This window comes from Spodoptera frugiperda, chromosome 31 (assembly GCF_023101765.2).
Source record: "Spodoptera frugiperda isolate SF20-4 chromosome 31, AGI-APGP_CSIRO_Sfru_2.0, whole genome shotgun sequence".
Classification (NCBI taxonomy): domain Eukaryota; kingdom Metazoa; phylum Arthropoda; class Insecta; order Lepidoptera; family Noctuidae; genus Spodoptera; species Spodoptera frugiperda.
In genome coordinates, this window is record NC_064242.1 from 6,514,587 (window position 1) to 6,527,614 (window position 13,028).

At 33.8% G+C, this 13,028-nt stretch overlaps 3 protein-coding genes across 12 annotated transcripts in view; 2 read left to right on the top strand and 1 right to left on the bottom strand.

The window, feature by feature from the left end:
* Positions 1 to 1,241, top strand: part of LOC118276080 (cytosolic purine 5'-nucleotidase) — a 29,734-nt gene extending 28,493 nt beyond the window's left edge. For all 9 annotated transcript variants that reach the window (XM_035594236.2, XM_035594237.2, XM_050707456.1 and 6 more), the window contains one exon: positions 1 to 1,241. In XM_035594236.2, coding sequence (XP_035450129.2) covers positions 1 to 117 — 117 coding nt within the window. In that variant the 3' untranslated portion in view covers positions 118 to 1,241.
* On the bottom strand, positions 1,233 to 10,303 carry LOC118276083 (protein FRA10AC1 homolog). 2 transcript variants are annotated; one of them, XM_035594245.2, is made up of 5 exons: positions 10,116 to 10,303; positions 6,678 to 6,962; positions 5,707 to 5,866; positions 4,192 to 4,419; positions 1,233 to 1,343 (listed from the first exon to the last, which is right to left on the bottom strand). In XM_035594245.2, the coding sequence occupies exons 2-5, from the start codon at positions 6,948 to 6,950 to the stop codon at positions 1,273 to 1,275; spliced, it is 732 nt and encodes a 243-aa protein (XP_035450138.2). In that variant the 5' UTR covers positions 6,951 to 6,962; positions 10,116 to 10,303; the 3' UTR covers positions 1,233 to 1,272. The 2 variants fall into 2 exon arrangements, with proteins under 2 accessions (XP_035450138.2, XP_035450137.1); XM_035594244.2 differs by lacking the exons at positions 1,233 to 1,343; positions 4,192 to 4,419; positions 5,707 to 5,866; positions 6,678 to 6,962 and adding an exon at positions 7,010 to 10,028 and having other exon boundaries at positions 10,116 to 10,273.
* Positions 10,304 to 10,495: 192 nt separating this feature from the next.
* On the top strand, positions 10,496 to 12,823 carry LOC118276084 (ribonuclease H2 subunit A). Its single transcript, XM_035594247.2, has 5 exons — positions 10,496 to 10,805; positions 11,059 to 11,288; positions 11,494 to 11,637; positions 12,124 to 12,271; positions 12,511 to 12,823. The coding sequence occupies exons 1-5, from the start codon at positions 10,658 to 10,660 to the stop codon at positions 12,777 to 12,779; spliced, it is 939 nt and encodes a 312-aa protein (XP_035450140.1). The 5' UTR covers positions 10,496 to 10,657; the 3' UTR covers positions 12,780 to 12,823.
* Positions 12,824 to 13,028: the final 205 nt, after the last annotated feature.

The window sequence follows — 13,028 nt, forward strand, 5'->3', positions numbered from 1 at the left end:
TTTCAGTCAACATCAGTGCCGCACATGCGTCCAGAGACCCCGCGCCAACTGACGCATACACACGACGAAGACTGTTCAGACGACGAAGAAGTCGCTAAGACTGCGCAAACTAAATAATTATTTCAAAGTTATTCTCGCACCTACAGATAATGAAGCATATTATTCCATACTAATTTCTGCGATGACGGATCCACGGTCAGTTTACAACAATAATGTAAAGTACTGATCGTACCGTGTCGTAGCATACCGAGATCGAAAGTTTTTATAAATCATTTAATTTGATTATAAAACGAAAGTAGTGCCTAAATTGTATTTACGTGTTTAAACTACATGTTCGAGCATGTTCAGATTAAACACTAGTGCAAGCGAGTTTGTATGCCGATATGCAGCTACTAATATTGAAGTATTAGAATGGGTGAAGTGAAAAATGTCTTACAAATTGATATTCAATTAATTAATTTATAAGTTTTACTATAGCAGTTTCCAGTCGTAATTATGATTATATGAGGCTTTGATTGTTATGGAGATGAAGTTTATTATACTTATTTTTGTTGAATATTATTTTAAATGGTTTTATTAGTATCAATATGATAAATCTGTTCATTATAATACTTGCAATTATTTAGATTGAGCTTTATTTACAGAGTGTTATTTGTCTAGAGATTGCAAAAATGCACAATTTAATGGCATATTTTTTGAAATTATTGAATTGTTATATGTAATTTTATTTATTTGTTATCACTTTCTAGGTAGGTTTCTATAAATCAATAAATTTTCAATCTTCAAATCAGGGCAAATGTAACTAGTAAAGTCTTATTCTCCCTGATCTAGTGCAGTAAAAGTTTAACAAAGTCAATGTATTGTCCATTCGTCGGCTGTGTATTTATCATAACAATTTGATATATACGTCTGTTTTGCATGTAATTATAGTCATATGAATGTAAACCCTTGGTGAAGGTGCGGTGCGATGCGGTTTGTGTTCATATTTTCGTTACGGTTTTTTTGCTTACTACCTACGTAATAAATATTTCTTCAGATTCTTAGAATAGTCAGCAACATTTGTAGCTCATGGCTGCGAACCAATCGCTTGACATTAGTTTATATACTGGTTACCACGAGCCGCATCGTACCATGTCCTGTGTAAAGAGTTTTTCTAGTTACGAAATACCTTCAAGAATAGCTTTTAGTTATTCCAACAATGCATTACTTTAAAATAGATTGGAATAAAACAATTTATTAAATTCGTGTATTTTATTTTATATATATTCCAGTTTACAATAACAGGTCTTCCAAGTATTCCTCAAACTCATCCTCCCGCGACTTCTCCTCGATTTCTTCTGCACCTATTATCAAATAGTACAAAAAAGTCATTGTTAAAATATACATCCAGAGTACTTACAATACAATGTAACTAAATCAATTAAGATTAAGACCTTAAAACGTATTAAAAGTCAAGTTTATACAAACTTCGAAAGTGTGCTATTTCTTCACAGATTTACTTCCAAAACTGTGTTTTGAAGAAATAAAAACACGATATCGATATCATTATAAACTTTAGAATTGTTTCGAAGGAAGATTTTATTCAAATATAAAAAATATATTTGCTCTGAGAGCAAATGGTTCTGGGCTATGGTTATGGCATATGGCGTTGCTGCCAAAATTATAATTTAAGCAGCATTGTGTGAAAAGTATTTTTTTGCTGCAAGTCGACTAGCAAGTTGCGGACAGACCATTTATTCATCTGGATCTGAGTGGGAAAATGCACACACAATACAGGAGAAAAGCCTCGTGCCATAGGGACAACCTTTAAAAGTAATATTGGACCAAATAGATGAATGCACGGTTGGCACGGAGGTTGGGCCAATTGCCTACCGGGCAGCGTGTAGCAGCTTTGATTCCCGCACGGAGTAACTGTGATCCACTAATAGTTTATTTGGATCTGGGTGTCATGTGCATGTGTAATCATATGTTTGTAACCAGAGGCGGCCTTAGGGGGTGGCGAACAGGGCAATCGCCCGGGGCCTCGCTCTTGCAAGGGCCTCGCGCTACACAACCCAAGCAAATTTTAAAAAATATAGATTTTTTAATACTTTTTATTTTGATCCTTAATTACTTATTCAGGTTATAACATAGCGGTAAAACAAGTAAAAGATATGACGATTAATAACCACTATATTGGAAAAAATATTCAAAATGAGCTCATACAATTAATGGCAAGTCACGTGAAGACTCAAATTGTTGAAAAAATAATAAATAATAAATATTACTCGATTTTTCTCGTGCGACGTTTCTCGTGTTGAGCAACTTTCAATTATTATAAGATTTTTTAATACAAATACAGCTGAAATTGAAGAACATTTTATTGGTTTCTTAGCCGTTGAAAAAACCACAGCTTAGAGTTTGACTAATTAGAACAGTTAGGTATATCATTGCAAAACTGCAGAGGCCAAGGATATGATAATGGTGCCAATATGCGTGGTGAAAAAAGTGGTGTCCAAAAACGTATTCTTGAAATTAATCCACTTGCTTATTTTTTTACCTTGTGGGAGTCATAGTTGGAATCTCATTCTAGGAGATGCAGCATCGTCTTGTGTCCAAGCAAAATCTTTTTTTGGTTTGCTACAAAGGTTGTACACTCTGTATTTTAAATGCTCATGTAAAATCGTTATCGCTAAAACCACTTTCTGAAACTAGATGGGAGTGCAGAGTAGCATCAGTGAAGGCCGTTAAATACCAAATAAGCGATATATTATGTGATGCTTTAAAGGATTTAGCAGAAAATACAACGGATTGTCAGTTGGTCAGTGAATGCCATTCTATAGAAAAGGAAATAACTACATACGAATTTGTAGTTTCACTTGTCATATGGTATGACATTCTTACAAAAATAAATGTTATAAGTAAAATGTGGCAAAGCAAAAACATGCACTTAGATGTGGCTATACAACACCTAGACGCATTCACAAATTGGCTCGATAATTATCGATAAAATGGTTTTCAGTCATCACTTGTAACAGCGAGAGAAATAGCCGAGGAAAATGAGATTGACAGACAGTTTAAAGAAGTCAGAAGACGACGTAAAAAGAGGCATTTTGATTATGAAGGGAAAGGTGAAGTTCATGAATTGAATGCGGAAGAGATTTTCAAAATAAACTATTTTTATGTTATTATCGACAATGTGCGCGCAAGCTGTCATCCTAGGTTTGAGGCACTTAAACACCATGAGAGCATATTTGGTTACAATACAAAAAGATTATAGGAAATTAGTGATAGTGAACTTTTGAAACGATGCAGCGACTTGCAAATATCTATGACAGTAGGAGAATCATGTGATATTGATGGACATGAATTGTACGAAGAACTGAATATGTTCATTCGTGTGTATGAAGGAAACGACGACATTATCTCGGTGCTGAAATACATAATAGAAAAAAATTAACCGAAGTTTACCCTACTATCGAAATAGTCCTGAGAATTATTGCCACCACACCTGTTACAGTTGCGTCTGCTGAAAGGAGATTTTCGAGGCTTAAAATCATTAAAACATATTTGAGGAATTCGATGACACAAGATCGGCTTTCAGCCCTTGCTATTCTTTCCATCGAAAATGACGTAGCTCATTCGTTAGATTATTCTGTTTTAATTAAAAATTTTAGTCGTAGGAAAAGTCGCAAACATCAATTTTAAAATGTATCATCTCTGTATTTGTTAATTTTGCAAATCTTTCAAAGTAAAATCTTTTAAAACTCAAATTTTATTTATTTGTATAACTACTATTTCTCGTCAAACATAACAAGTACCTAAACCAAACAACCAGACCTACTTTCGCATCACATACTTTTTACGAAGGACAAAGGGCCTCGCAAAGACCTGCCGCCCGGAGCCTCGCAATGGGTAAGGCCGCCGCTGTTTGTCACCCACGACATAGAATAAAATCCTAGTGTGGGGCAAGGTTTATAAAAAAGGTAAAGAATTTTACTAAATTGAATAAGTTTCAGTATTGAAAATTTTTATCGCCACGGTTAGCTTTGGCCGGTAAACAAAATTTACTTAAAAGTAAGTACTAACCTAGCTGTGGCTGACTGGCCAATTTTTGTTTTCGGCTACCGTACGTGGCGGTCAAAATGCCAAGATAGAATAATGGCGTTGTTGCAAAATTAACGGAGCAACCGAGGAAGTTATAATACAAACCTTTCTTCCACAGAGCTGCTTCATCATCTCCTGGTACTGTGACTTCAGCTGAAGTGGAAGCCTCTAAGGTGGGTGCCTCTGGAGTGCCAGGGCATTGGTCCTCGTCACCACTTTCCTCCTTGTCTGGTTTTTTAGCTTTTTTTGTTTTCTTCTGACTTTTCTTAAGCCTTTTTACTTCTCGTTTCTTTGATCGATAGTTTAATAGCTTTGAACATTCTGGGCACAGACCTAATTAAAGAGAAGGATCTGTTAGATATTTGCTAGAAGTATCTGCCTACATACAAACACAGAACTCCGTAAGCCGTAAGTAACAGGGCAGGAAACAAAGTGACAAAATTGCAACCTAGTATTTGGAATGTACTAAGCTCTCCCCCAGTGACGTGCATTGTACAACTGCCAATTGACGTAATTACTTCACATCCGCCTCCACAGGCTGACCGGTCAAGTAGGTACCTATTACCTACTAAAGACACACCTACAGTAAAATATTTAAGGGTTATTAAGGACAATGCTGTATTATGGTTTATGTAGGCTGTATAAACGTACCTTATGGTCGTTTGCCGATACTTATTATAGAAGTGACTATTTAATTTTAATAGAATAATAGGAACATCATTAATAATTTCTACTTCCTAAATCCTACACTCCATACAAACTGTATACCTATACATGCTAACTCTACTCTTCCGTATTTAATTCTCAAACGAAAAGTATGTTCAAAACATAGGATACGCGTATCGTTAAACCTACAAACGATACCTAAAAGGATTAGGTACCTATTTTCTTTAAAAAGTACCTAATAGGTAGATATAACTATTTTTTCTTACAAATTAAATCTGTTTTAGGAAGGTACCTACAATGAATTCTCTCGTCCATTTTTTACTTAGTGAGGCAGTTGAAGTCGTGTGTCGCACGGGTCACCCCATCATTATATTGTTTGGATGCAAGTACAGCTTGATTGGTATAGAGTTCAATCATTTGCAATTTAAGGGGAAGGTAGGTAGTTTTGAGTAGGTAATGAACTCAAGCTGCAAGCTGCTTTGTGATATAGATGAACTAGGTGCGTAGGACCTATTGGGCACAAAGCATCTGCTTTTGCTTCGGGATTATTTTCCAATTGTTTAAAATAACTATTATAAACGGGCATATTATTAATTGTGCCCTGTATTCTATTTAAATGCGTGTTGTGACAATGCATATTGCGCAGGTACCTACTTACATAAAATTATGTTTAAATACTAACAGACTGTTCAATAGCTTTAGTGCAACATACAAACAATTATTAAATCCTAGCCCGGAGTCCACTGCCTGCCTATGTAAAGTAACTGTAATGAAATAATGATAATAAGGCGAAGGCAATGAAGAGGTCATGACTCAACTGCAATATTCGTTTAAATAGAACACTTATGTTGTGGTAATTTGACATAGGTATCGAACCAATTTAATGTCTACCAATGTAAGTTGCTGTGGGTAGGTAATAAAATATTGTTCTTATGGAATTAGTATCGGACTTACGAAGCTTTACGAGAGCATTTTTCTTCTCGTTATCTTCCATGTAAGCGAAGTTGACCTCCCAGGACTTGAGGTCGCCATCATTGTTGCACACCTTATTGCCACATTGAAACTGACCCTTCCCCAGTACTACTTCTTTCTCGACACGCCAGCGGAGTGCTACCTAGTAGGTATTTCATACATACTTTATTTGAAGATTTCAGTATCTACTAAATTAGAAGCAATATTTTAGTAGGTAAATACTTAACAATGTTTACCTCAATGTGCAAGAAATAAAACCATAATATATCGTAAAACACAGACGAAGTATTCCTATCGATGAAGACACGTCTTCTAATTGATTACATAATGTACCCTACTTGACCTATCCAGAGCATCCTATTAGATTTCAAATAATAATTATTATATGGCTTTAGTAGGTAGTGCGTTTTATTTTTAGACAGCAAAATGGGAACCTACATCCAATATAATTAGATAGAATTATTATTTCGGTACCTACAGAAAATGTTTATTCAATACGGACCTTAGACTTGATGTATCTAAAAAAACACTGTCATTAAACCGTGAGAATGAAGCGTGCCTTCTTGTCATTGATTTTGTGAGACAAATGGGGATCGGCGGCTGCGGCACGAATGGCCAGATGTGCGTTACTGTGTATCAATGCGGGTGAATGTATAGAGCTATATTTAGCTTACAGAAAGGCAGCACGGCCTTTGTTGCACTCCCTATACAATAACGACACAAAAGGTCTCGAGCAAAAAATGAGTTACATAAGGGACCGTCCCCATCTCACACAGCCATGTTGTATTAGGGGAGAACCTTTATCGGATATTTCAATGTGACCTTTAGACCCGTTAGAAGGCAGACTTCATTTAGTTCAATGTAATTTTTAAGAATGGGAACTTGCGATAAATCTCTTCAAATGCTTGGAGGTTCTTACAATTATCGAATCCAAGTTTTTTTGTCGGACTTACTTTGTTCTCTTTATATCTGCTTAAATCGCAAATGCAATATTCTTTGAATAGTTTATCGCAGTACTTTTTAGCAAGTTGCTTCTCCCAAGTATCAGCAACGTCATCTTCGGTCCATAAAAATTTGTAATTTTCTCTTATAATGTCAAGGTCAGTTCTATCTCTGGAAGTGTCCCGTTTCAATGTTCCAGTAGAGCCCTTCGTATTGAGACAGTACACATTAACTAAGTATTTATGTAATTCATACGGATTAAGGTTACGTAACCTTGCAGACATCTTTAGTGCAACCTAGAACAAAGGGAAAAATATTATTTAATTCTGAAATAAAACAGAGCTTGCAACAAACAACTCTTTAATAAAATCGCAATTATTATTACACATTTTCATAAAATATTTTTAATTTATATATCAAACGGAACTTAATCTAATTGTCATGATGAGTTTTTAACAAGGTGCATTTTTGATAAATAGAACATTGTAAATTGTAATTATAAACAGTATGAATAAATAATTGATTTTGTGCACAAGTTTATACCTACTCTGAATATTATCGTCAGTCTTGTAGATTTTGCGTTTTTATTTCATTTGGCTCAATATCGATTTCTTAAACTACAAACAAGTCATGCAAATTTAAATACTTAAAACATTAAATATAATATATAATAAATATACATATATGTTTATTGTCTATTTTAGTTAAAATTAACCTAGACAATATAATAAGGCATTATATTACAACCAGTATATGAAATCCAAGTGGCACAATATAAGTTTAGCCTTTGGTTTTATAGCCAATTATAAAATATGACAGTACATTATTCTTTGGGATTTTTGTTACTTATTTTGGTCTAAAAGTCTTATAGCAAAGGACCTTGTCTATCAAATAGCAAACTAATTAACTAATGTTCCTAAACAGTTACAAATAAATAATGTGCACTGTTAAACATTTGTGATGTTTAATGAAGGTCTCATTTCATAAACCTTAACTTATATCATTAAAGTTGTTCATTATCTTAACTAGTATATTAGGAGACCAACAAGGAAATACAGAGTAACTTCCTCATACTTCATTCACAGTTGGAAAATAGTAACTTACTAGTTACCTACAGATTTTCAATTATTAAATCTATTAATTCTAAATAATTAAATTATTTGGTATACTTGTATTTATAATAATTATTATAAAGAATAGGCACATTAAAAATGTTATTGCTTTGGTTACAACACAGTACAGTAATTAAAATCACTTGAAATACTTATCTAAAAATTTGGCAAAGTTTTCATTAACTGGTGGTCTAGTACCATACCTCATGTAAAATAGGTAATATGTATAATTATGTAGTAGGGGAGCCCATAATGCTAAATTGGTATTTACTCGATCATAGTGAGGACCTGGTGGCATAAGGATTTTGAAGATTTGATAATATTTCACTAAAATTGAAGAAACCCAATAGTTGCTTTTTTAATTAACTGAGACTGTAGATAAAGGTCCTTACAGAACCCTGCTCTATTATGAAAATAAATGACGATAATTTCGGCCGATTATTAAAATAAAAATGACTCAGAACATTGACTCCCTTAAATCAAACTCTGAAAAGCAGGCTTAATTATGAAATTTTGGTTAATGGTCTTATATAATAGACATTACTTAATAGGTTACTAGATATTCCTCTATTATCATAATATGTCCTGTTTGAGTAAACACCAAGAATCCCATAATGGTCACCTCTACCAATAAGCTTACAAAAATAATTGGTGATATCTTTTCAAAGGCCTCATAATTGAATAACCAACATGTTTCCTTTTATCTAATGTAAACATTACAATAAGGCTATCGGACCTTTGGACATTCCACCTACATAAATATCCATATATTAAAATATCACTTTATCATATCTAAAAGGCAACATTGGATTGAGATATGTGTGACCTTATTGTAGAGCACCTGCAAATACATTTTACTAATTCACTAGTAACCCAAACATACAGTTGAAAATAATATAAATAAAAAAAAATTGCAAGCAATTACAGCAGCACACATTGAGTGTGTTAAAACACTCGCATAAACACAGAAACACACCATAATGACTAAAATATGAACTAGATCATGATAGGTTTAAATTTAGTATAAACAATGTAAAAGTTCTATTCTTAACAAACATATTATAACTAATTTTTTGGCAATAAGAGAATCAGAAATTATAGTTTCTTGAAAAGTAATAACTACAATGCTTTTGGCAACAGAATTGACCAGACATTATTGACAATTTTGATTTCAGAATGCAATTGAATTGCATGTTATATTATGACATTGTTCACAGTACTATATTCTCGTTTGATTTTATCGAAAACATTTTACCCATGAGTTTTCTCATGTTTCTTCATATTATCTGAGCGAGTGAAGGCTTTGTCACATACTCCACAGTAATAGGACTTTTGTTTAGTGTGCACTGTCATGTGCCGAGATAGTTCACTTTTGGTTACAAATTTCTTTTCACATACAGTACAAGCATGTTTTCTTACATTGAGATGGAACTTCATATGTATGGAAAGTGAACTCGACTGAGAGAATGCCTTATGGCAAAGTTCACAAACAAATGGACGCTCACCCGTATGTTTACGTAAATGATTCATGAATCCTGTTTTTGTGTAGTCTTTTTGACAAAGGTGACAAAAGCTTGACTTGGATTCCAACATTCCAGGAAAATGGCTGCTTAGGTGTTTCCTGAGATCCCAGGAGCTTGGAAACTTTTCTGAGCACACATGACAAGAGTACTTTTTTTCTTCGGTGGGTTTAGCACTACATTTGTGTGAGGCCAGAGAGTTTTCGTTAGAAAACATTTGGTTACATTGGTTGCAAGTATGACTAGCCTCAGAGTCAGTAGATAAAGTGACCTCCAAATAGTTTTCAATAGACATAACATTACCATTTGAACTATCAGCATCATCGATTTGGATTTGTGTCATATGTTCCTTTGGAGATATATCTTTAGTATCAATCTTTTCGTCATATTCTCTGTAATCTAAAGTTTCTTTGCCTGTATTGTTATTGTCGGGCTCTATGAGTCGTAAAACGGGTGACTCACTTTGTTCCCTATCGGGGGACGTAGTTTTTTCATTGTCGGAATGATCGGGTCTGGAGGACACATTATTATCAGACTCCCAATCATTTTCGACTATTTCTACATCCGAATCAGAATCTTCAGCGCTTGAAACAGTATTGTTGACTAAGTGGAATCCGATATCATCAAAGCGTAGTACATTTGGTGGAAGTTTAACCCCGACGATAGCCTGAATCGCCTGCCATGAAAGCTCCTGGGGGTTGTTCTGCATATTAGATCGCACTACTCTAACCTACAAACGAGTATACATCAATTACTGGTTGATACACTTACAAGCCACTAACTACATAAACAAAGAATAAAAATATAAAATATTTACCTTTTATGTTCACGATCGATAATATTTTAATAATTATTCAGATGACACCTTTGATTTCTACATCTAAAAATATTATGCACTTCACTTCTCTCTCTTTTTGATGAGTTTATGGTAAACTTTTTACTGTTTATTACTGTAGCTCTATGGTTTGGTAAATGTTAGCCCATAAAACATCCGATCAGATAGATTGGAAAAAATATTACGTAGTGCAATAACGTTGTAATATTTTGATTCTTATTCTAACACAATAATTTTGGAAATTGAATTATTTATAAAATGTGTAAACCACGTTTATCGAAATATCGGTTAAAGGGCAAGGCAGCGTCGTTCTTGGGTGTCACTAAAAATGTCACTTGCTGACAGTTGTGAATTGTCAATGTTGTCATATCAAAATGATATGGCGCGAAATGAAACAGCTCATCGTTATCTATTGAATTTCTTTGTTTATTTATCGATTTGTTATATATAAATATAAAGACAGTAATCGAACAAAGTTTATTTGTAAAGAAAATTGGTAGATTTAGTCACTGAAATCATTCACTATGATTAAATCATTGCAAGAACTCCAAGATTACATAAAATCGAAGGATAATTTTACAAATTTTACAAACTCTTCTGTTGTTCCTGATGTGTGTAAAACTGAACCATGTATGCTTGGTGTTGACGAAGCTGGACGAGGACCTGTTTTAGGTAAATTAATACCAATAATACTTCGATCATAATAATTCCATATCACTGGTTCATCTGACATCTAAGAACAAAGTTTGAGGATTTGGTGTCATTAACATACTTTTCACTTAGTACTTGTATTTATGAGACTGTGTCTAAGACAGTTCATAACGAAATTGGCAGAGAGTGTAGTTTTCCTAACAGTATAATATGGCCCCACAATAAATATAACATTATTCTTGTGGCAAATAATCTACTATTATCTTTTTCCTAGGTCCTATGGTATATGGCATAGCATACTGCCCAGTAAACCAAACTAAAGTACTAAAAGACCTTGGCTGTGCTGATTCTAAGGCTTTGACTGAAGATAAACGTGATGACATCTTTAGTAAAATGATAACTGAAGAAGATTCTCTGAACAATGTTGGTTGGATTGCTGACGTCATTTCTCCAAATTACATTTCAAATTCCATGTATAGACGTGCAAAACATTCTTTGAATGAGGTGAGTTACGACAAAAGTTATAATAATTGGAAATAAGCAATGTTGCTTATGAGAATGTAAGCCTCTAGATTGGCTTGAAACTAATCAAATTAACACTGAATTGTTTTATGAGTGAGCGGTGACAGTTACATGTAACTAACAATTTTATTGTAGTCTCTATTTGTCTTGAAACTAGTGATCAAAATATTTTCTTATAATGTTCCAGGTGTCAATGAACTCGGCAATAGCATTAATAAAGAAGGCAGCTGAGAGTGGTGCCAACATAACTGAAGTATATGTGGACACTGTTGGTCCACCAGAGAAGTACCAAGCAAAATTATCAGAAATCTTTCCTGATTACAAGATAACTGTAAGTTGAAAATAATGTTACTCTAGATATCATTACTTATGTTTATTCCTGTAATTTAAAAAAAAAACTTATGAAAACAAACATATGGTTATTCCTAGAATCCTTTTCCTCGAAGGTGAACCCTAGATTCCCTAATCTAGTCTCAAACACCTAGTCATGAATTTCCTAATTATGAGCCGGCTTTCTTCCTATGCCTCTCCCAAATTAATAAAATAATAGTATATTTTACTTAAATAAAGTTGGGAACTTCATGTAAAATTGAATACGAATCTATGACTAAGGTACAACACTCATAATTTCAAAGAATACATTAATTATTTTTAACTTGCAGAAATAAATTCATTTAGCCAGCATGCTAGAAATGATAATTAATAGAAGGGCCAATACGTCGGCATTAATTTCACTTAATTATTCCTTATGGGAAAAAAAAATCAGCACGAAAAAAAAAATCAGCTTGAATAATAAAATGTATTAAATACTTTTTAGGTAGCAAAGAAAGCTGATTCAATATACCCCATAGTATCTGCAGCCAGTATTGTGGCAAAGGTAACAAGAGATCATGCCTTGAAGGTATGGAAATTCCTTGAAGGATTGGAACTAAACCAGGCAGAATTTGGAAGTGGATATCCAGGAGGTAAATACAAACAGTAGTGATACAATAACAGATAAAGTAACAAATAGATTCATCATGATCTAAAAATTAAGCCTATTATATGCTATAGCAAAACCTAAATATAATGCTATGCCTGACTTGGGAACCATACCTAACACCCTTTGCTTAGTAATCGCACTTGCGAGATCACTTGCCTAATAAGGCAGTCAAACTTCCAACCAGACGTAAGTCCCCTACATAGCAATTATTTTTAATTTCAGATCCAGTAACAAAAAAGTTTATTCGTGAACAAATAGACCATGTGTTTGGATACCCAATGCTGGTGAGGTTTAGTTGGTCTACAGCTGAACTGATGCTGCAGGAGAAGGCTGCCACCTGCACCTTCGAGGATATAGACGAACCAGGCTCTAAGAGGTCTAATACTAAATCAATCAGTTCATTTTTTGCTAAACCCAATGAAGATAAACCTAGGAAACGACACAAGTTCTTTGACGAAAGACATTTATCTGTTGGTAATCCTTTTGAATGATATTTATAGTAAACATAGGAATAAATAAATGGTTTATTTTTTGATTTGCTGTTTTTTATCACTATAAGGAATTCCTTTTGGACTTTTGTTGCATTTATCTTATTAGATAGTTATTAATTTATATTTGTAGATATCATATTTTAATGTCTTGATAGTCTAGCTTTTCACTGCGGCTTCATATTTGTGCGCTGTGTAACATTTCAAAAATAGTGTTGTCAAACGCGAAAATTACATTGAATGGTTATACAA

Coding starts and splice junctions, on each gene's coding strand:
- LOC118276083 (XM_035594244.2), bottom strand. CDS start 10,007: ATGCAGAACAACCCCCAGGAGCTTTCATGGCAGGCGATTCAGGCTATC.
- LOC118276084 (XM_035594247.2), top strand. CDS start 10,658: ATGATTAAATCATTGCAAGAACTCCAAGATTACATAAAATCGAAGGAT. Junction 10,806..11,058: donor TGGACGAGGACCTGTTTTAG/GTAAATTAATAC, acceptor TCTTTTTCCTAG/GTCCTATGGTATATGGCATA. Junction 11,638..12,123: donor TTCCTGATTACAAGATAACT/GTAAGTTGAAAA, acceptor AATACTTTTTAG/GTAGCAAAGAAAGCTGATTC.